The sequence below is a fragment of the Impatiens glandulifera genome, chromosome 4 (genome assembly GCF_907164915.1).
Source record: "Impatiens glandulifera chromosome 4, dImpGla2.1, whole genome shotgun sequence".
Classification (NCBI taxonomy): domain Eukaryota; kingdom Viridiplantae; phylum Streptophyta; class Magnoliopsida; order Ericales; family Balsaminaceae; genus Impatiens; species Impatiens glandulifera.
Window position 1 is genome coordinate 10,310,718 of NC_061865.1, and position 24,268 is coordinate 10,334,985.

At 31.3% G+C, this 24,268-nt stretch overlaps 3 protein-coding genes across 3 annotated transcripts; 1 reads left to right on the top strand and 2 right to left on the bottom strand.

Annotated features, from left to right (window-relative positions):
- Positions 1 to 66: 66 nt before the first annotated feature.
- LOC124935742 lies at positions 67 to 1,845 on the bottom strand. The gene is made up of 2 exons (XM_047476162.1): positions 999 to 1,845; positions 67 to 203 (listed from the first exon to the last, which is right to left on the bottom strand). Exons 1-2 carry the CDS (start codon positions 1,792 to 1,794, stop codon positions 166 to 168), a joined length of 834 nt encoding a protein of 277 aa, XP_047332118.1. The 5' UTR covers positions 1,795 to 1,845; the 3' UTR covers positions 67 to 165.
- A 1,647-nt stretch (positions 1,846 to 3,492) lies between these two features.
- On the bottom strand, positions 3,493 to 6,925 carry LOC124935990 (hydroxyproline O-galactosyltransferase GALT6-like). The gene is made up of 8 exons (XM_047476441.1): positions 5,844 to 6,925; positions 5,525 to 5,757; positions 5,142 to 5,432; positions 4,935 to 5,063; positions 4,693 to 4,866; positions 4,368 to 4,475; positions 3,857 to 4,294; positions 3,493 to 3,772 (listed from the first exon to the last, which is right to left on the bottom strand). The coding sequence occupies exons 1-7, from the start codon at positions 6,658 to 6,660 to the stop codon at positions 4,079 to 4,081; spliced, it is 1,968 nt and encodes a 655-aa protein (XP_047332397.1). The 5' UTR covers positions 6,661 to 6,925; the 3' UTR covers positions 3,493 to 3,772; positions 3,857 to 4,078.
- Positions 6,926 to 16,906: 9,981 nt separating this feature from the next.
- On the top strand, positions 16,907 to 18,847 carry LOC124934695 (LRR receptor-like serine/threonine-protein kinase FLS2). Its single transcript, XM_047475214.1, has one exon. The coding sequence runs from the start codon at positions 16,907 to 16,909 to the stop codon at positions 18,845 to 18,847; it is 1,941 nt and encodes a 646-aa protein (XP_047331170.1).
- The last annotated feature ends 5,421 nt before the right edge of the window (positions 18,848 to 24,268 follow it).

Consider the following 24,268-nt stretch of genomic DNA (forward strand, 5'->3'; position numbering starts at 1 on the left):
CTTACATAATTTCTTAATCACACAACCATAACAAAATAAATAAATAAAATTGGAGGGGAGAATTTACAAGATGTTTAAAATAGAGTACAAAATAAAATCTCACATAATAAAAATGTCTTAAATTGAGATTTAATTTGAGATGAGAACATAAATATAAAATTTAAATTAGAGAACCATTCCTGCTTTCTCGAAATCTCGGCCAACTGCAAAAATAAAATAATAATAAATAAATAAATTAATTAATTAATAATTAATTAAAAGTCTTAAATATTTAGATAAGAATAAAATATATTAATAAATGACACTTGGGTCTTTTTTAATGGCAAGATGTTATTATGAGACCAACCACTAGTACGACTTTAATGTCAAGTTGCAATCTCACATTTATTGAATTATTTATTTTATTTTTTTAAAACAAACATTTATTATATTGAAATAAATTAATAAGTTCTAGTTTGATATTGACTTTTTGGGATTTTTTTAAAAGAATTTTACCCACTTGTTTAAAAATTATATTTTTTTATTTTATCACTATTATTTTAACTATCTAAAATACTCCTACTTTATTTTTATTAAATTTTAATTTTAAATACAATACAACATTTTATTAATAAACCAATTAAAACAACAAAAAAAAGAGTACTATTTTATAAAAAAAAAAAAATCCCCAAAAAACCTTCAAATCAAACAAGCTCTAAGAACCTCATTTGATCTCTTTTTTAAAAAAAAAAACTCATTTGATCTCATTTTTTTTTCATATCACTATCACTTAGCCATAATTAATTTTAAAAATAAAAAAAAATATTTTAGTATATAAACAAAACAAAAACCCAAATAACATTATTTATCTTCTTCTTCTTTTTTTTTTTTTTTTTTTTTTGAAAAAAACAAACAAAAAATCTAGATCAAACAAAGTCATGATATCACACATCATACTAGAATCATAACCTAATTGAGTTTTTTTGAAAACACAATTTTTGATCGAAATTAGTAATTACCTTTAGAATCAGCCGGAACAAGAACAAGATGCATAGTGACACTTCTAGGAGGAAGTTGTAACATAAGTGGAAACAATTTCCCGTTCAACGGATTCTTAGAACACACAATAATATCTTCAATTCCTGTCTCCTCTTCCAATCTCCTACTCAATTCATCAACTCCATTTCCTCTAAACACAATATTCATCTCCTCTCCCCCTTCTTCAACATTCCCCAAATCATCCGCCACCTTAAAATAAATAGTCCTCCCATCTCCCCCACCCTTCGCCGCCGTCGCCACACCAGACTCCTGTCGTTTCGCTGCCGGTGTCGGTGTCGGCGCCGCCACTTTAGGAGAATTAACAACTAAGATTTCCATGACATGAACATCCCAAAAGATCCAATCTTGAGTAGAAGAACGATGAGGGACATCATGGGTGACTGAATTTCTCCATGGAGGAAGACCACCGTTGGCTCTTAGAAACTGGCCGTATCGGGTGCGGAGCTTGGCTTGATTTCCGTCTTTGATGGGTTCCCATTCGATTGAGGAATCTAGACGAGGAGGGAGGGTATGGAGGACTTTTCTTCCGGTCATACCTAAAAGGAAGGGCATGTTTGATGCGGTTAGGTATTTACCATAGAAGCTTTTTAAACGGATTGCGTTGTCTGAATTTGGGATGAATTCGACTGTCCAACGTGAGCTTTTTGATGATCCGTCTTTGTCTTGTGTTACTGAATCATCGTCTTCGTTTGCGTGTAGGTATTTACCATGGCTGCTACGGAGACGAACTGCTTTTGCGTTTTGAAATAATTCCATAGTACTATGAAAGACAGAGGAGAGAGAATTATAAGTAAGTTTGTTCGGTCGGAGTTATCTATAAATGGAATGGTATGAGAAAGAGTGAGGAAGAGGAAGAAGGTTGGAAATATCTATTTGCCGACCCACGCCAGCTGTTGTTGAATTGGTCTTGGTCAAATATTAACTCACATGGGACGTGTTTGTTTTTTATATTTTCTTAGCGACCATGACATCCTCTTAATTATTGTTTTTATTATTAAAAAAAATCATCGTTATAGGTAAGAAACTATTTAAATAAATTTAAGAACAATGATTTCACTTATTTAAATAACAAAAATTAAAATTTATCATATCATTCTTATACCCACAAATTAAATTATTTAATTTATTAATTAAAATATTAATATATATATATATATATATATATTTAAATTATTATTTTTATTTTATTATATATTAACTAATATTATTATTAACAAATAAATTGTATAGATATATTAACTTGATTTCTATATTTTGTTTAAGAAAAGTATAATTAAATTGGATTCAATATCATTTTTATCTGCACTATATTGAATTTGAATGAGATTTTGTATAGATTGAATTGTTATTATATTAGTGTACTTCACTTTAACTAATTGATTTAAAAAAAAAAAATTTAAATGACTCATTTGATGTATAAGTTTGGATATCCAAATAATTACCAAACCTATTCAATATCCTTTGTATATATATAATCGGATGTTGGGTCCGGTATAAGAACTGTAGAAAAATAAATTTTAAATTAAAAAAAATAAATTAAGTAATATGCACGTGGTTATTAAAGCAAGAGCACACAATATAAATATATATTTTGCACACAATATAAATATATATTTTATTAAGGTCAAAGTTGATATCGATGGAGTTTGGATTCTAAAGTATCTAAGGTCATTTAAGCTTCAATTAGGGTAAAGTTGATTTATTGATAACTTTTCAATTAGGGCAAAATTAACTTTTTTTATTTAGAAAATCTTGTATGAGAACTTGATTTGTTTACCAACAATGTTACATTTTCCAAAGGAAAAATGAAATATATTGAATTACTATTTGTTATCACATTTCATTTTTCTATTATTTCAAATTTACGATTACACAGAACTCGATTATCACTAAAACATGGTAAGACAAAGTATGAGACTATAACTTGTCATGTTAACTTTTAAATGAAATACCCAACTACAAAGTTTTATAATTTTGATTTGTTAACCACAACCACCATGTTTAGGACTGTCACTTATATATTTTATGAAATTTTAAAAAATATATTATATTTATTAAGATATTCTATCATGAAAAATTATAATAACCTAAACTAAATATGATCCAAAAAATAATTATATCCAAATTTTATTAACTCATCAAGTCTCCAGAGACAACTAAATTGAATTGAGCATTTGGGATCCTCATTACCAAAGGTCCATGTGCACTTTGTGCAGTCTTGGCAACCGGAATCCCAAGTGCCTAAACCGTGCTAGCTAAATTTAAAAAATAAACATCATTACAACACCAAATTGACCAAATGAAGCCAATTTTTGTTTTTGTTTATACCAAGTAAAACTTATCACAATAATCTAAAGATCGTAAATCAAAAAACATTCTTAAACCAAATGGAGAAAACATTTTCAATTTTGTCAAGATTATGAAAATATATCAGTCTCCAAATAGGCTAGGTTGGTTACAAATCTCATCACAAGAAAGATTAACATGGAATGGAAAGCCCGTCACAATCTAACTTATTTGACAAACTTTCACTTCTATATCACATAATTCATTGTTTCAAGTGATCGATCCATCCATCATACATTCGAGTTCTTTAAGCTTATGGAAGTCTTTTCGAGGAACATATAGCAAAAACAGTAAAGTCTTTCGAGGAACATACCCACTATATGTAAGTCATCATTCAATTCGTTTGACAATGATTTTGACTATCCAAACAATATTTACCTTACTCAACCTGCAAAACCCAAATCATGTGAAGAATAAAAAACAGATATCACACTATCATCTAATAAAATAAAACTATCTCAAGAAAATTTACCTGATTGCTTGTTTTTCAAACACCAGCTAGCGACTCTACATGTAGTAACAATCTCACGAACAATAGAACACTCGAGAGAAATCAAACTACCTCTTAATCATTATGTTGAATGATGTTAAAATTTCGCCAGCTAATTTAATTCCTTTGCTGATAATCTAATACATTTTGAGTAAGAGAAAAAAGAAGAAGAAAGATTTAAGGAAACTAATCAATCTATCATCATCATCTCATGTTGCAGCATGTCGGTTTTCTCTGTAATTGCAATCTATCCCATAAACAGATCATTTGTTTTGGTGATTGATAATGTGCAGTAAAATAATCTTCAATGCACCCAAACTGGCAGAATTTCACACTATGTACATACTCAACTGTCGCCGTCATTGATTTGTTGAAATTCTCAACCCACATTCCCATGCTAACATCTTCCATCTTGAACAACTACATTACACCACAAACATCATCAGCCCCAAAAAATAATAAAATAAAATTAGCGTGGGAGTTAGGACCATACTCTTAGGTTATGTTTCTCGAAATTTGATACAATATACTTAGCAATGTCCGAAGACACCACATAACCTGGCCCATTTGCATAAGGGGGGTATTCTTCCTCTGGCCATTCCTGAAATTCCTCGAAAGGTTAAGTGAAACAAATCTAATTCAACAATCAATGGAAGTATAAAGATTTAAGCATATAGGGTTTATTTCCTGGAAGAAGCTAGCACGATCCCCACAGTCATGATCAGTTCCAACAAAGGGATCATTTTCTTTCAAAAATGCATATTAAAATGATGCAAACTTAAAGAAGGAAAATGAGCTTCTTTTCAAGATTTGACTACCTCATATGTAACTGCCCATTTACCATGGCGTAAAGGTCTATGGTAGTAATTAATGTTTCCCATATATAAGCTCTTATCTTGGCGGATTTTCTTAACTTCCTTCATCACAACATCTATTCTAACAAATGTGTCATCGTCACACTTCATAATGTAATTTGCAGCAAGTTCGTGAATCTACAAAAAAAAAAAAAGTTAGGTGAAAATTTGAGTTTCATTTTATGTGTGAATGGCAGATTTTTTACCCCAAATTCACAGATAGCGACAGTCTTCAGTACAACAAGGTCATAATTATCCATGTAGGGCACAATCACAATGTCTCTAAAGAACTCGGCTTCTTTCATTAGTTCCACATTCACTTCATTCCTTCCATGCTACCAACAACAACAAAAAATTAATCATTGAGAAAACCGATTCAGTTAATTTGAGTAGTTTGTTCGTTATTTATTTACCAATGCTACGAAGAAACGAGCCACGACATTTAGCGACGTAATCAATTGATGTTGCATCCAAGATTTCCTCAAAGCCATCCTTTCAGCAAAATGGTTGCCAGCTGAAAGGATACCGATAAAAAGATGAACAGGCTTATCAGGAAGGTTAGGTGCTTTCCATTTAGTCGACATTTCTAGATGCCTTTGAGGCGCAAAACTTGGATGTGAAGTGGGTAATGATGCAGCAAAAATAGAATGAATATAAACATCCCCTTTTATAAATAGTCCTGTTGCATCTTCAAGAGAGAATCCCTGCCAATGACAAATCATATGACATAACACATATTTACAATCATTGATTATAAACCAACAAACATGAAAACATGAAAACAGAGAAAACTCACAGTTCGATAAGGAAAAGAAGTAACATGTCTCCCATCAACGCTAATATGGAAACCTTCTAAGCCTGCTCTTAAAGTGAGGACAAATAACTTGTCTTCTACAAATGGGAATGGCCATTCGACAGTTAGTTTTGTCTTCCGACCAATCAATCTGTTAAGCCACCACGTAGATTTTGATTCCTGAGAGTGATTATCATCGTCGTGAATCCACTTTTCACACTTCACCTGCCCATCCACTTCACATAAACAATATAAAAAAAAGACTTTATTCGAAGAAAGATCAAGAATGCGAGATTATGTGAAGTATGTAAAGAAATTTAACCTGTTTCTTCACCAGCATCAGACTTCCAACCTTCGCATCTCAATGCAGATCCCCACTGCATTCTGTAGCAAGTGTTCTGCTCAATTACAGGTCGGCCACTAAAATCACCTTTCAATCTTGGATTGAGATGAAGAATCCTTGGTGGGTCTTCACCATCAACAGTCTTTAATCCCTGCAACTCAACAGTGAATTGAGAGACCATTACACTAGTCTCTCCTTCTCTTAACAATGCTATCTTAGGTTCGTATTCTGGATGAGACCAATAAGGTTTTCCAATAACTGTAATCTGAGATCCTAATGTTAACCCACAAGGGATCACCATTGTTCGACCATTTCTACGAAATTCCTGACCTGGTTTCATGATTGAATGAATACAAGATTCAGACAAATTCTCAGCCTTGTTATCTAATTCAACAAGGATTTTCCCTGAGTCAAGTTCCTTCCATAAGTTTTTTCCAACTGAAAACGCGAGCGCGGCGACTTTATGAAGCTCGGAGAACTCATCCCTGCTTCCGTTAGCAAATGGCATTTCGTCGAACACAAGACCGGACACTTTCTTGTACTCTTTGGTATATACCTGCGGGAAACTTGTCGAAGCTTTGTCTATTTTGGCGAAATCTCCGACCACTTCGTCGATGGTGATGGGATGACGGTCGAGAGAAGAACCAGGCGCGTCTTCTTCGTCTAAGGTGTCTTTGAGAATGAGAGGGATTTCTAAACTCATAAGAAGGAGATAGAGAAACAAGAGTATCATCGCTACTCGAAATAATTTCAGTCTGCTGACTGCCATTAACGCTTCAAGCTTCGATTGCTTCATCTTCTTCTTCTTCTGATGATGATGATGATAACCCTAGTCAGGCCTTTCTTTGTTGAATCAGATTGTCTTGTTTTATATAAAGATGATGAAAAGAGATTGAGAAATCAAAAGGGTTTGATCTTGATCTTGATTCTTGATCTTTTGAAAGATTTTCTGCAGAAACCCCACATTTCACAGAGCACGTAGACACGTTAGGCCATCAACTTAGTTACATTATACATGAATCATCATCATCATCAACTTCTCTCTCATACATTTTCCCGATTTCAGAGGAGAGAGAATAAATGTTCTTTTATTTCTTTATAAAAAAAAAAAAAATAATTTAAAACTTAACTGAATGTATGTAGGTAAAAATTAAATAATCAAATTAATTATTGTTTTCTTATAACCTATTTAATTATTTATTTATTTTTAATTCAGTTTATTCTATTCAAACAAATTATTGTATATTTCGGGTAGGTTACAAGGAGAGACGATGTCTAGGGCGGACTCTAGAGTGAGGTAATTTAAATGTTTCGGCTCCCTAAAATAATGATTTATATAAGAGTTTTGAATTCGTAACATTAAAAACATTTTTTTAGTTTAGATAAAGATTAAGAATAATATTTTTTCGATTAAGCTGAAAACTTTGGGTAGGCATGTAGGTGATTCATGCATCAATCTTCATAGATTATAAATGATTTTTAAGTTGTAAACATTTATTATTAAACACGAATATTAATTTCTTTTATATGGATGTTATTGTATGTCTTGTCTAATAAATATGTTGTTTGCTATTTGTTTTTCAATTATTTCTAATCAAGTTTGTTTGAAATCGAAATTGTTCTCATTTGTTATGTGGTTTTAGAATTATGGGGTGTGCTATGACTTGTGTCAATGATTATGCAAAATTGTAATCGTATACTTTTTTGTTGGGAATTAGTGTTGATTTGGTGTAGGTTTTTAGTATATTATCAAAAAAAAAAAGAGTGAGTGAAATAAAAAAATATACTTTAATAGTAAAGAAATATCAATTTTAAAGTTGAATTTTTGTTTGTAACATTATTGAGAACAAGTGAGGGCCTATTTAATAAAAAGAAAAGTTTTTTTTTTTAAATTAAAAAATATTCATATATATTAAAAATAATGAAAATCGTTTAAACAAAATAACAAAAATATGATATTAAGAGAAAATAAATAAATAAATAAAAAACAAAAAAAACGTTACTAAATAAGTTATCGAGCTCATAAATCCTCGAGAAGAACGATTAACTCCCTAGCGGACTCTACCGGCTTTCTGGATGAATCTCAGAAAATAAAGCACGATCTCACACGAACAAACTTTTGAGAAGCTTACGTAGATTTCTTAAGTTTACAAAGAGTTTACTCGACGGAGAACCAACTGATGTCTGACTCACCCACCATGATTGCACACGCGGTATAAAGTCTTTCTTAATTAACCATTTATTTTTTAATCTAAATGGTCGACATGTTCTCTCATCGTACGGTATTCCATCCAAATCGGTCGGTGATATGAATAACTCCACCGAAGGACCTTTTGAAATATATTTGAAAACCCTAAAAGAAATAGATTCACTAATTAAAAGGTGAATTGACTGTTTTCTAAAGGCAAGTCGATAAGTTCAAGATCTTCAATTGTCTATAAGAACTCGTGCATTAGGTTATTAAGCATATTGACCTCTTTCCATTCAGACGGTGATCTAACTTCGTTCATGTCACATGTAAAAACAATTAGTAAGTCTCAAAGACTCACCGCGTTCTTCATTTTATTAAAGAACTCTGTTTTAAATTGTGATAGAACCGGTCCATAGACCGCATAAATTACCCATATAATATTATTCTCCTGATTTCTTAATTGAACGTCAACTGAGTATCTACCCAAATTAGCATCTAATTTTTCATACATGTCTTCACTCAATACCACAAGAATTCCACATGATGCCAGGCCTATAGAATTAAGAGCCTCCGAATTCTAGTCTCACTAAAACATTACATGCCACAACCAAGGGTTCCCATTAATGATTTAATGATACCTCTCTTCACACCATCATTTAACTCATAAACGTTGTAAGTAATAATTTTTCTAATCATTGATAAAATCTAATCAAAATAATTATTTCTTGGCTTCAAGACACACTTTCTTACTTGTATATAACCTTACGGTAGATCATTTAACTTCTTCAGCTAACAATGTTGGTAGTTTTTTTTTATGAAGAATTACTTGGATGAAAAGTATACGGTAGAGGTGGAATCTCGTGCATAATTGGCCATACTTCAGTCTCTAATTCAAGTACCTCCTTCACGGGGAATTTGTTTTCATCAATCATTATATTATGTGTCGAGAATTCTATTTAGATATTTTTGTGGACATCATAATATGGATAAAAAAATCACCGATTCCTCATTAAACAGAATAAACTAGTGATTCCAGAATATCAATCTCATGATAAAGAGTTCTAATATGATTGACCTAGATTATATCTTCTATAGGTGACCAAATCTTATTTTCTACCTCGTTAATAGTTTCTTTCTCAAACAACAAATCTAAAATAGGACGATGAGTTAATGAACTCAACTATTGATATACCACCATCTGCCTATTCTCCATTTTTTTGCCATATGGGGAGACATCACAACTTGACGGTGTGGAGACGGATACTCTATCTCGGCCTCACGAGAATCTATTGCCTCATTTAATTCAGTCTCATCCTACTCAATCATCCTCCCGACCATATCAAATCTCCTAAATTGGTCATCTCAACAACTAGTCTTTCAACATCTACAAGTCTAGCCATATGGATCTGATCGATATAAAATGGGGGTTATCACTAACTCTCTCGTTAACCCAAACAAAGTCGACGCCTCCGACACATGCATATTTGAACCTGGTGAAAGAGACATGATAATAGGACATTCATGCCACACCATCACTTTATATACTTGTATCCCATTATCAACACAAATAGATTTAGGATAACATATATGTGGATCAGATTGACACACCCTAATTTTAACACAATCGTTCTCATGTGCTCTTTGAGTTTCCTCGTCAAGTTTGATAAATTCCCAAGATCATTACCGACCTTACTAAGGAGATCATGATTCCACATATTTGTTGTCATTCCAAACAATCGAATCAATTTACCCTCCTCCTTATCTAAGGGCGATCTTATATTACGAGTGGCTCAATAACATGTTGATTTTCAATATTAACTATTTGACCATCAACGAGTCGTCGGATTCCTTCAGCAACTAAAGTTCTAATACGTTTATCAATTGACATGATAAATGTTGTTTTAAATTCTTTTCATAAAGCAACATATCTTTCATGAGAATTGAATCCATACCAAAAGACGCCATCATTAGGTAAGAGCCCCAAACGCCCTCAGTTCCAAGTCGACATATGAAGAGCCCGACGTAACAACTTTAATTAAAACAAATCAACCGCAATTTCTCTTTTTTTCCGTTATTAATTTCCGAAATAGACACAACTTTAGAGTTCGCCTCCAACGTTTGAAATTCAAACAATTTAGTTCCGACATGAACCATCTTCGTCCAACTAACCCAAATAGTTTGTTTCTTAGTGCCTACCACTATTGTATATGTCCGAGCTTCAACCTTACAAGGATCTGGTTGTGCCGCTCCAAACCTAGTTTGTTGCATATGTCGAATTCTAACTAGAGACATCTCCTTCCTTTTATTGTGGACTCAAATTCTAGTCGATTGTCGATCCCTTTCTAGGACTCTCCCTCTACCACCTGTGTCATTCATGCTACAACGCATAACCTCCCCGAACCTAAACGCATGATGCATCTTTAGAGGTTGTAGAGAAACCTGATTGAAGACTGATGTCCGATTTAACCTTTTGATTTCTCCTAACCCTCTCACCATGTTCTTGATTTTTCGCCTACTAACCAAGAACCAATCTTCCTAAGGGACATGAGATACATCGGATATAAGTTTCCAATAACTATGGTTCTTCATAATAACTTTTTTATTTTAGAGAGAAAATGATAAAAAGAACTCTAAAAACTTAGATATCTAGCGCTTTACCGCAATTCCAATCGTTTCATATCGTCGATCTCGATCTATACTCGATCATAATATCTCCAATCTTTGTAATGCATCTGTTGAATAGATAATATTCAATTTAATATCCACGCTTTCTTTGATTGCCTTCAAATTCGAAGGGAACAATGTAGTTCGTACGTAACTGATCATAATCCTAGAGAGAAGAAAAAGTACCAATCTTAAATTTGAAGAAAATAATGAATTAAATTTAACAGTAAATTTAAAACTAGTTAGAAAGATAGATGACAATACATGTATAATAATAATGTTTAATTTTAAAGTATATGAATTGTCAGATTTAGAAGTGTGCCTAATTTGGATATGTATGTGAGAGTAAATGAACATTTGGGTCGGATCGTAAGTTGACTCACTCGCCACTTATAAGCTCATAATATAAATTTAACATTTTAACCAACTAGATTAATAACACTTTATATTTTATATTCAACTACAAAATTTAATATTTATAACAAATATAACTTCAACATTTAAATAACTAAACTAACAGTATTTTAAATTCGTTTATATAATTTAATTTATATATATATATATATAAATTCCATATATATAATTATATAATTATTAGTAATATCAATTATATATTCATACATAAAATTATAAAAAAATTTAACAATCTTAAGTGGTGTAATGATTAAGTGTTCCATTATGCATAATAAAGATCGAGAGTTTGAATCTCACCTGGTGCAAATTTGTAATAATTATAAAAAAGAATAAATAATATGTTGTTTGACAGAAGTGAGTTGATAAAAGTCGATAAAAAGGAGATGGTTGGGTAATAAGAGAAATATGTTGGATAAAGGTCGGTAAGAGGAGATGATTGTGTAATAAAGAATATGATGGTTGACGAAAGTGAGTTGGTAAGTGAGTAAAAGTAAGATAGTTGGTTTGACGAAAGTAAGTTAGTAGGAGAAGAAATAGTATACCGTTGATGTATATTGATTGTATAGGATTATGATAATTTTATTATTTTGTTTTTAACCGTACAAATATACGAAAATTTTGCTAGTTATAATTAATATTAATAAATTTCGGTGAGAGATTAATTAAAAAAAATTTGTCATAATTAAAACCACAATTACTTTTTATAATTATTAATAAAACAAAAACAAATTATATGATATGAAATTTGTGATTAATTATATTAATTTTTTTATTTAATATTTATATATATTTATATATATATATATATATATATATATATAATAATTTTATCTTTTTAATTTAACTGATTTAAAAGTTTTTATTATTATTTTATTTCCTTGTAACAATCATTTTTTATATTAAATATAATATTAACATGTTACAATTTTGAAAATATATAATTTTCATGTCAATATACTTAAGTTAGGAAAGCTCACCAATATATATGATAAGTGTCCTACAAAAATTATTTTGATTTATGAATATAAATTTTATTTTGTTTCAACAATCTATTATCTATATATATAATGATGCTTAATTTTTAAAGTGTCCGGATTACCGGGTCGAGAGTTGTGATTAATTTGGATACTTGAGTCGGATTGTGGGTTGATCCGCCCATAAACTCAAAACGGTTAAAAATAAAATTAAAAATGTTAAAGAGTATTGTTTCGAACTTATAACTCAACAAAACAAGTACAACCCTTTAACCAACTAGGCTAATAAAACTTTATATTTTAAATTCAACACCAAATTTTATGAACGCGGGACGTTTTAACATTAATATAAGTTTAACTTTTTAACTAACTAATATATATATATATATATATAATGATGCTTAATTTTCAAAGTGTCCAGATTGCCGGGTCGAGAGCTGTGGTTAATTTGGATACTTGGGTCGAATTGTGGGTTGACCCGCCATAAACTTAAAACGGTTAAAAATAAAATTAAAAATATTAGAGTTATGTTTCGAATTTGCAACCTAACAAAACAAATACAACATTTAACCAACTAGGCTAACAAACTTTATATTTTAAATTCAACACCAAATTTGATGAACGCGAGACGTTTTAACATTAATATAAGTTTAAATTTTTAACTAACTAATATATATATATATATATATATATATATATATATATATATATATATATATAATGATGCTTAATTTTCAAAGTGTCCGAATTGCCAAGTCGAGAGTTGTGGTTAATTTGGATACTTGGGTCGGATTGTGGGTTGACCCGCCCATAAATTTAAAACGGTTAAAAATAAAATTAAAAATACTAAAGGTATTTTTCGAACTTGCAACCTAACAAAACAAGTACAACCATGTGAGAAGATAAGTTATTTCACCGAAGTGAATAAAATATGGAATGAGAGCATTATATTTTTTATTTTAATATATTATTCGTGATTTATTAAGAATTTTAAACATTAAATACATATTATTATTATTTTTATCTGTGTACGAGACCGTAATTTTTTTTACGGTTTTTTAAATTATTACTCGTCTATATGCTAGTATTATTAAAATTGCATATTTAATATCAAATTCTTAAAGAATAAATAACATGTTATTAAATACTGTTTTGTTAACATGTTGATTTTTTTATTTTAAGTGATTTTTTATTTTTATATAAAGCTAAATAACTTTTTGTTTGGGTATATTCACAATTAAAATATAATATTTATTTATAAATATTAAAATATATTTTATAAATAATAATTATTTTTAATTAAATTATAACTTACAAAAAAAAAAAAAATATCACATCAATCAAATTATATTCTGTTTATTTTTTAATTATAACTTTACATATAAAAAGATAATTTGGAAAATTTAGTCCTATTTTCAAGATGAGTTAAGGTCTTTTAAGACTTTGGTTGATATAAGATAAGTAAAGTTTAGTTATTCAAGTGAAAAAATATTAAGATATAAATATATAAAAATTATTAGATAATTATTTTTTCAAATAAAAGTATTTTAGTATTACTTGTCTATTTGAATATATGTTTGATGAATAAATGATTAGATAGTGAATTATTCACTAAATAAGCCTAACCTATCAAAACATACAAGATTAGAAAATGGTTCAATTGTACTAGTTTGATTCAATATATAATTAAAAATAAGATGAAATTACTTAATAAGTTGTTGATACAATGATCTAACGAATACGTTATCCCATAAAAATAAAATTAAACATACATTAACTTTTAGAGAATAACAATAATTTAAAGAAAATAAGAATAATAAATTAGAACAATTAAGCAGGTGAAACAAAATAAATTGAATTATCCGTACGATTCATACGAATAAAAATATAAATAAAATAAATTTAAATAAATAAATAATATATATATTCAATATTTAAATTTTTAATAAATCACGAATAATATATTAAAATAAAAAATAGAACGCTCTCATTTCACATTTTATTCACTTCGGTAAAACAACTTATCTTTTTATATATCTCATCACATATTTTTTCCGAATGAATATCTTATTTCGTGACCTTACACTTTCACTTTGTTCAATCAAATATTTGATTCATATTTTTTTAGTATTTAACATCGTGACATCACACTTTGGTCAATTAAATATTTGATTCATATTTTTTTAACCACTTTTAATTGACACCGACTTATTATCCTTCGGCAAACCACATCTCAATCACACTTGGTTAATGTTGTACTTGTTTTGTTAGGTTGCAAGTTCGAAACATACATATAACATTTTTAATTTTATTTTTAACCGTTTTAAGTTTATGAATAGGTCAATCCACAATCCGACCCAAGTATCTATTTACTTTCACATATATATCAAAATTAATCAAATATCTCGATCCGGCAATCCGGACACTTTAAAAATTAAATATCATTATATATAGAGATTAATTAATTAAAATTTTGAACTTATATTATTAAAATGTCTCGCGTTTATCTAATTTGGTGTTGAATTTAAAATATAAAGTGTTATTAATCTAGTTAGTTAAAGGGTGTACTTGTTTTTGTTAGGTTGCATTTTTAATCGTTTAAGTTTATGAGCATGTCAACCCACAATCCGACCCAAGTTTTCATTTACTCTCACTATCGACCCAGTAATCCGGACACTTTAAAAATTAAGCATAATTATATATATATATATTAGTTAGTTAAAAAATTGAACTTTTATTGTTAAAATGTCTCGCGTTCATTTAATTTTGTGTTAAATTTAAAATATAAAATGTTATTAGCCTAGTTGGTTAAAGAGTTGTACTTATTTTGTTAGGTTGCAAGTTCGAAACATACCTATAGCATTTTTAATTTTATTTTTAACCGTTTTACGTTTATGGGTGAGTCAACCCACAATCCGACCTAAGTATTTATTTACTCTCATATATATATCCAAATTAATCAGAACTCTCGATACAATTCTAACACTTTAAAAATTAAGCATCATTTTATATATATATATATATATATAACTTAACGGTCAAATAAATTAAATAATCGGTCTTATTATTCAAGCTTAGCCACAATTGTTGTGTTTATGGAGGAAATAATGATGGTATCCAATCTCTTGGACAAGGACAATCCATGAAAAATAATTTATGTATGTTTTAGGGAAAAAATAATAATTGATTTAATACAAAATAATAAGACAAAAGAAGAAAATATGAATAGAGAAACAAACAAATATGCATCAAGAAAAATCCAAGATATGCAATTGTCTTAAAAGCAACTATACAATTTAACATAATTCCAACACATTTTTTATATTCCATTAAACAGTTTATAATACTTTTATTTTCATTTATAATTATTTAAACCATCTCTAACCACCACCACCACCACCCCCACCCCACACACACACACACCCACCAAATGAGTTTTCCTCCATTCATACCTAAACCATAACCCAAAATGGGTTTATCCGGTTTACTCTCACATAATATTAGCAATTTTATTCAAAAATAATCAAGGCCTTGTTTTTATTCAGGTTTTCCAAATAATCCAACAAAATCAATTATTACATTACCTTCTCCCTCAATTATCAAATCAATCCATTCATTAACCAAAATACAAAAATATCTTATATTTTAAATTATTATTATTATATATATATATATATATATATATATATATATATATATATCCTTTAAGTCTTTTTATCAAAAAAAAAAAAAAAAAAAAAAAAAAAAAAAAAAAACATTTTTATTTTTTCAAAATCATCACCCATAATTATTGTTTTTTCTCTCTAAATATCCTGAAACGAATCTCAACAATAAAATTATTTTCAAGTCAGCCCCCCTTCATCCTTTAAACACTTTATCAAACAAGTTAGTGGTAACAAAACTTACAAAACACATTTTTTATTTTTCCTAGCCTTGTTTGGACATAAGATCTCCAAAATATACATCTTTGCCAGCTTAGTTGATCAAATGACTCTATATTGATTCCAATTTTAATTTGTTATGAAACTAATAAACCAATAACACTATTTAATTGTTTTTTTATAAATACTTTTAATCTCCAAAACAAACCAGGTATTAGAATATTTTTTGGATTTTCAGAACAGAGGAAAACTTTGTTTAATTAGGCTATTTGACTAAAAATGATCTTCTGAATTTATAATATTTTCTTTGGCAGAAATCTGAAGTCATTATAATCAAGATATAATTATGCTTTTGTACCACTTTAAACTTGTTTGGTTAATATAAAAGTTTATTGTTGTTTTAGAGCTAGTTTGATCTTGGATTATTATTATTTTTTTTTATCACATTACCTATAATCTCACTCAAATATTCAATTCAACTAAAAGGAGAAAAATGATCATATTAATTATAGGTGCAGACTTTTAAATTTCTTTGACTTGTACATTTCAGGAATGAATAACATAAATTGCAGTTGAGCTATTATTTAAGCCAAAAAATAAAATATAAGAATATCATAGTTAAAATATAAGGATTTGATTTTGGAAACAAAATATATGACCATTCAAATCCTAAATCCAAAACCATAAAGTGTTTAAAAAGCAAGACCCATACTTAGATTGGATTCACTTACAATTCTAATTTAAAAGAGTTTAAAAATATCAACATCAAAGCAAAGGAAAACAAAATAGATACCAAACAAAACAAATAAAAAAGATAAAGTCATTAACTTAAAAGAAAACAAGCTATTATGAAACTAGTATATATAATATAACAAAGAAAGGAAGAGGGACTAACCAGTTCATAGTAAATAAATGAAAATGGTCTGCAGATCATTGTCTGTTTTCCTTCTTCTTCAACTGCTCTCTTTCGAGTCCTACGGAGGAGTATTGGATACGGGGAGTAATGTCAAAGCATGCCACGAAATGGACCTGAAAGGACTAACCGCGTTCAAGGCTGGGATCAAAATCGATACCTCAGACCGACTAAAGGCTTGGACTGGGCTCAACTGCTGCAAATGGGATGGCATCGTTTGCCACAATGAGACGGGCAGAGTATCGCAAGTAAACCTTCCGGAGGTATTTAAACGCGATGATGCTTCTTTTTCGACAACAATGGTTGGTGAGATTTCCCCTTCCATAGCTCTACTCACAAATCTTGAAGTTCTTGATCTCAGCACATCCAACAATCTGAAAGGAAACATCCCACAAGAAATCTGTAAGCTTTCATCGCTCAGAGAGTTGAACCTCGCTCATAACATGCTAACCGGGCCTGTTCCAGAAAATTTCGGTAAGTTAACTAAACTCGAAGCAGTATATCTCAACGATAATAGCTTATCTGGAACTCTGCCTACAAGCATCGGTAATTTGAAAAATCTGAAAAAACTAGTTTTAAACACGAATAAAATTTCTGGGGAATTACCTGATGCTGTAGTTGAGTTGACGAATCTGGTGATACTGGATCTCGGAGGAAATGTTCTGTCCGGTTCTATACCAAATGAGATTGGTAATTTGCGGGTATTAAAAAAGCTTGACCTTTCGAGTAATAAATTAAGCGGGAATATCCCAATTTCAATAGCTAACTTAACTGCCCTTACACTCCTGGATTTAGCAAGTAATCGCCTAGAAGGAAATATCCCAACGTTTCCTTCAAATAACAGCTATATGCAATCTCTAGCCTACCTGAGTCTGAATAATAACCGACTCAATGGACAAATACCTTCCACCTTTGGATCGTTAACCTCACTTAAGAGACTGCACCTAGAAAATAACAAGCTCCACGGTCCTATTCCTTCCAGCTTCGGTAATCTCTCATCTGTGACTGATCTGTATCTAGGTGGAAACAATATATCAGGTAATTTACCTGGATCCATTGGCCAAATGAAAGAGTTATTAGTTTTAAGTGTTCCCCATAACTCCATCAAGGGTCCTTTGCTCAAGGAGATCTCTTTGATTCCATATCTCCAAGTTCTCGATCTGTCGTTTAATGCTTTAAATATTTCCTCCATCCCAAAATGGCTAGTAGAAATGCATTCAATTATCAGTCTTAACCTAGCTGGAAATAATATCAATGGTCCAATCCCAGAAATCTTGAGGTATGCCGCCGGTTCTTTAATGGAGCTTGACCTGTCAGTCAACAATTTAACCGGACCTATACCAGAATGGCTAGGGAGCTTTGGTAAGCTCTACTCTCTGAAGTTGTCAAGGAATTCGCTGGATTCAGGGATACCCGCTTCAGTTCTACGGTTGAACAACTTGGGAGATCTTGATCTTCATTCAAATAGGCTGACTGGGAGTATAGATGTGTTTCAGGCATTGAATGGCAACATGTTGAATTTAGATCTTTCAGACAATCAATTCTCTGGCGGGATTGGAACACTAGGAAAAGGATCTTCAGGGAAAAATATACGAAATCTGAATCTATCACGTAACAAGTTAAGTGGTGGTGTACCAGATTCCATTGGAAACTTGGAATCACTAGAACGTTTGGATTTGAGCTACAACCAGTTGAGTTCTCGTCTGCCACAAGTTCTGGGAAATGTAAGCAAGTTGGTGTCAGTCTTGCTGGAGAAGAACCAGTTCACAGGAGAAGTGCCGAAAAGTTTCCTGAATCTGAACAGACTGCAAGAGTTCGACTTGTCATATAATCAATTGGAAGGAGAAATTCCTTTTGGGAAGCCGTTGAATCATTTTCCTATAAGCGCATTCGTGGGAAACAAAGGCTTGTGTGGTTACCCTCTCATTCCATGCAAGAAATCATGAAATGTTAAACCAATAGTTTATCAAGCTTGTAATAAATAAATAATAATCCTTTTATGTCAATTTGAACTCATGACAAATAAATACAAAAGAATTGTAATAATCCTTTTATGTTAAACCAATAGCTTATCAAGCTTGCTTGTAATTTGGACTGATTGCTTATTTCCTTCTCCATCTTGATATCAAAAGAATTGTTCTTCTCCTTTGCATGCTTCCTGAGATCTTCTAGTATGCATATCACCATATCATGAAATAAAGTATGACCTTATTTATTTTAGATTAATTTCAAATAATCCACTATATAATCAAGAATGTAATAATCAATCACATCATATCATTCATATTATTATCCAAAATATATATATTTTCCACTGAATTTGTATATCCTTGATGTCCAGTGGCGGACCTAGAAATATTTTCTCTTGGGGGCCAGATACATAATAACGTAGCATTTTTTGGCAATCAAATAAATGCATTTTTTAATTAAAATTTTACTCGTTAATTACATAAAAATACTAACAAGCATAATTACTAAATTATTCTTATCCATGAGTCGGTACAAAAGAAGACAAAATCTTTTCAGTACGTTAACTATACCAATCAATCAATTCAAAAAAATTATCTTTATTTGATGAACTACTTGACTCATCATGTCCTCAAAAAGCTAATCCTCACTAGTAGAAAATAAGTCTTCTGTAACGACTCCTAGTAACGGCGTTCGAACGCCCTTACTAATATTATTTATCAGTAACGGTTTTATTAAGTCGTTACGATTATCAGTACATCAGTAACGGTTATATAAACCGTTACAGATAAGGAGAGACATCTGTAACGTTTTTGGAATAAAACCGTTACAGATAGAATATCTGTAACGGTTATAAAAGAAACCGTTACAGACAATGAGCCTTCTTTTCAACATCTCTGCTATTATCTGTAACGGTTATAGAAAAAAACGTTACAGATAATTCTTCAGTTAAGGTTTTAATGAGGGATATCTGTAACGGTTTTTGATGGAAACCGTTATAGATAGAGTATCTGTAACGGTTATAAAGAAAACCGTTACAGAAAGCGAGCCGTCTTTTTAACATCTCTTCTTGTATCTGTAACGGTTATAGAGAAAGCCGTTACAGATAAGGCTTCAGTTAATGCTTTTGGTGAAGTATATCTGTAACGGTTTTTATCAAACACCGTTACAGATAATCTATTAGTAACGGTTTCCTCTATAACCGTTACAGATAGAGTATCTGTCTTTTCAAATTCTCTACTAGTATCTGTAACGGTTTTCCATATAACCGTTACAGATACTCATTAATAAACCGCGCGCCTCCATCTTCCTTTCTTTCTTTTCTTTTCTTCTTTAGTTTTCTTCCGCGCCCGTTTCTTTTCCGTCTGAAGTCGCCGCCGGTTATCATCTTCTTCTTCCGCCCATTTTCTGATTCCGCCGATCATCCGCCCCAATCAGGTAAGTTCTTCTTCCCTCTTCTCTTCTTCTTCCCTCTTCTCTGTTCCGTCTGTTCCTCTTCTTCTGTCGGCCAACATTCCGATCACCGCCGCCGTTGCCTTCCAATCAATCAGGTAAGTTCTTCTCGATTTCCTCATTTCGGATTTCTGAAATATTTTAGTGCCAATGCAAGATTAGGTTAGTCTGATAATCGGTTAGGTTAGTATTTTTCATTGTGTGTTTTCCGTAAAGGATTTTAGATAGATTTGTTACTTGTATTGATTGTCAGCTTATAATTGAATTCTATTTAGATACTGATACAAATAAATTACTGATTTTGAATATATGTGATATGGATATTGGAAATTACTGAAGATCCTTATTGTGTTTCTGATAATATTGAATATGCAAGATTTCGGTTAGGTTAGTCTGATACTTATTTCTTACTGATTTTGCACTTTCTTTTCTATGTATTTTGTATTCGCATTCAATTCTGTTGTGATCAATTATTGATAGATTAAATGGTTGATCAAATTTCAGTTTAGTTTTCTTAGCTAGGATTCACTATTACGTACATTGACTCAAAGTGCATTTTTTCCCATTAGAACTGCTAGAAGTTTTATCTAACTTGAAAGCAGTAACATTTATCCTCATTAAGTTTACTCAATTTAACCTTGCACATATTATGAATAAGGTCACTAAGTTGAGTGAATAATTGATACATAATATGATCTCTGTATGTTGGCCAGTATTTTCATTATTATTCAGTGCAATGATTTGAATTTATAAGTAAAGTCGTGTTTCTCATATCTCTTGATGGCATTTGTAACAAGATGGAATTTTCTAATTAGTTGGAGTGTATTGATACATAATCCAATTTTTGGTTTGCAGAAATTCAGAATTTCCCCGTTTGAACTGTTGAATTCGTTCTTCACTGCCGTTTGAACGGTATAATCAGGTATTCAATCATGTTACTTCTTATATATGTTGAACTGTTGAATCAGGTTTTAATTATCACATTTTGCGTTTGAACTGTTGAATCAGGTTGCATCCATTTCACTTCTATCGGGGTTTGAATTTGCCTTTGTCTTTGCTGCCTCGGATTGTAGTTTGCACTTCAAAATCCAGGTTAGTTCTTATTTACAATCAATGTTAGATTGTTAGTAGATTATTGATGTTAGGTTAGTGGATAATTTGTATGTTAGGTTAGATAATATTGAATGCTAAGTTAGATTATTTGATGTTAGATTTAGGTAAATTATTTGAATGTTAGATTATTAGATGTAGGTAGATTAAGTTAGATTATTTGTATGTTAGATTATTGCATGTTTGGATTATTAGATTAATTGTATGATATCCTATTGGATTGGTATAGATTAAGTTAGATTCATTTGTATGTTAGATTATTGCATGTTTGGATTATTAGATTAATTGTATGTTAGATTATTGGATTGGTAAATTAAGTTAGATTAATTTGTATGTTAGATTATTGCATGTTTGGATTATTAGATTAATTGTATATTAGATTATTGGATTGGTAGATTAAGTTAGATTAATTTGTATGTTAGGTTAGATGGAAATCCCAGACAAAACATGGATGACTATACTTCGTACCGATCATAAATATAGTGAGGGGGTAGATAAATTCATAGAATTTGCTAAAAGGTCTATGGGTAGATCATCGATTGCATGTCCTTGTGTAAAGTGTGCAAATCGAGTATATGAGAATAAGAGTGTGGTTAGATCCCATCTGATTGTATACGGAATAAGACAAAATTATGGTTTTTGGTATTTTCACGGTGAAAAGAGATACTTTGGACGTCACAATGTAAATGTTGTTACCGAGAATGTGGAAGAAGATGAATCAGATGATGAAATTGAAGACGAACCGATCAATGAACCACCAAATAACGAGACTAATATCATGGAAGACGAACCTGTTGAAGTTTGTGAGAATGTTCTAATGGAAGATATTATTGCTGAGGATCATCTAATGGAGGATATTATTGCTGATTTGTACCCTAATGTCAACAATGAGAATGAACATCCGAGTGAAAATGAGCCTTTCGTTGATGATGCTAATACGTTTTACAAATTGTTGGACGATTCGAAACTACCTTTGTGTGAAGGTTCTCGCATTTCCAAAGCCTCAACTCTTCTTAAACTTCTTCACATAAGGAATGTAGGTCAGTGGACAAACACGTCATTTGATTTATTGTTGAGTTTATTGAAAGAGGAAATACTGCCAATTCATAATCAACTACCGAATTCGTATTATGAGTGCAAGAAATTCATTAAAGACATGGGCCTATCGTACGAAACAATTGACGCGTGTAAGAATGATTGCATGCTTTTTCGTAAAGAGGATAAGGATTTGCAGCAATGTAAAGTTTGTGGGCTTTCTAGGTGGAATGTCAATAAATCTAATGGTGCAATTCGAACGAAGGTGAATGGTAAGTATATACCCAACAAGTCGCTGCGCTATTTTCCATTAAAACCGAGGTTGCAAAGATTATACATGTGTTCCAAAACTTCTCCACGCATGACTTGGCATAAAGATAACAATCCCGAAGATGATGTGTTGAGGCATCCTGCTAATTCAATGACATGGAAGACCTTTGATAACTTGTACCCAAATTTCTCAACAGAACCTCGAAATGTGCGACTTGGTTTGGCAAGTGATGGTTTTCAACCTTTTGCTAGTGGAAAAACATCGTATATCATTTGGCCAGTTATTCTCATCCCTTATAACGTCTCTCCTACCACATGTGTGGACAAAAACAATTTTCTTCTTTCAATGCTCATTCCCGGACCAAAAAGTCCCGGTGATTGTATTGACGTATTTCTTGAGCCACTTATTGAAGAGTTGACGGAATTGTGGAATACCGGTGTGAAGACATACGACGCAAGCATAAAACAATATTTTAATTTACGGGCAGCTCTTATGTGGACTATTAATGATTTCCCGGCATATGCAAATTTGTCTGGATGGAGTACAAAGGGGAAATTGGCATGTCCGTCTTGTAATCAGAACACCGTGTCTTTGAGGTTAAAAAATTGCCAGAAGGAGTGTTACATGAATCGTCGACGATTCCTCCCGTCTAATCATCGATGACGCAAAGAGACCGATACGTTTGACGGGCATACTAAGCATAGAGGTCCTCCTGTACTATTATCGGGTTCCGAAATTCAATTGCAGGCGCGAGATTTAAAGGAAATTTGTTTGACAAAGTACCTGCCTAAGAAAACGAAAGTTATACATGAATCTCGAGGTGATAATTGGAACAAATTCAGTATATCCTTTCAATTGCCTTACTGGAAATCTTTGATGTTGAGACATAATTTGGATGTAATGCATATTGAGAAGAATATATGTGATAGTTTGTTGGGAACTTTAATGAATTTTAAAGAAAAGACCAAGGATGGAATTAAAGCAAGGAAAGATTTGGTCATAATGAACATAAAACATTCCTTACATCCGGTTGAAGTTGATGGTGTTCTTCGGTATCCGCCGGCCCCCTATGCATTGTCCTCAGAACACAAGAAACGTTTATGTTAGTTTTTGAAAGATATTAAAATGCCCGACGGTTTTTGTTCAAATATCGGGGCGTGTGTAAACATGGAGGAGAAAAAAATTTCAGGATTGAAGAGTCACGATTGTCACATTCTATTACAATATATCCTTCCACTAGCTACACGTGGCCTACTTCCCGATGATGTGTATGATGCTGTGGTGAATTTAGCAAGGTTCTTTCGGTTGCTTTGCCAAAAAAGTTTACAACGCGGGCAATTGGAAACATTACATGACGACATTGTCTTGACACTTTGCAAATTAGAGAAGATCTTTCCACCTTCTTTTTTTGATATAATGGTGCACTTGCCAGTTCATTTAGCTTTTGAAGCTTGTCTTGGAGGGCCGGTTCAGTATCGATGGATGTATCCAGTTGAAGAATATATGAGCACACTCAAGAAATACCTTAGGA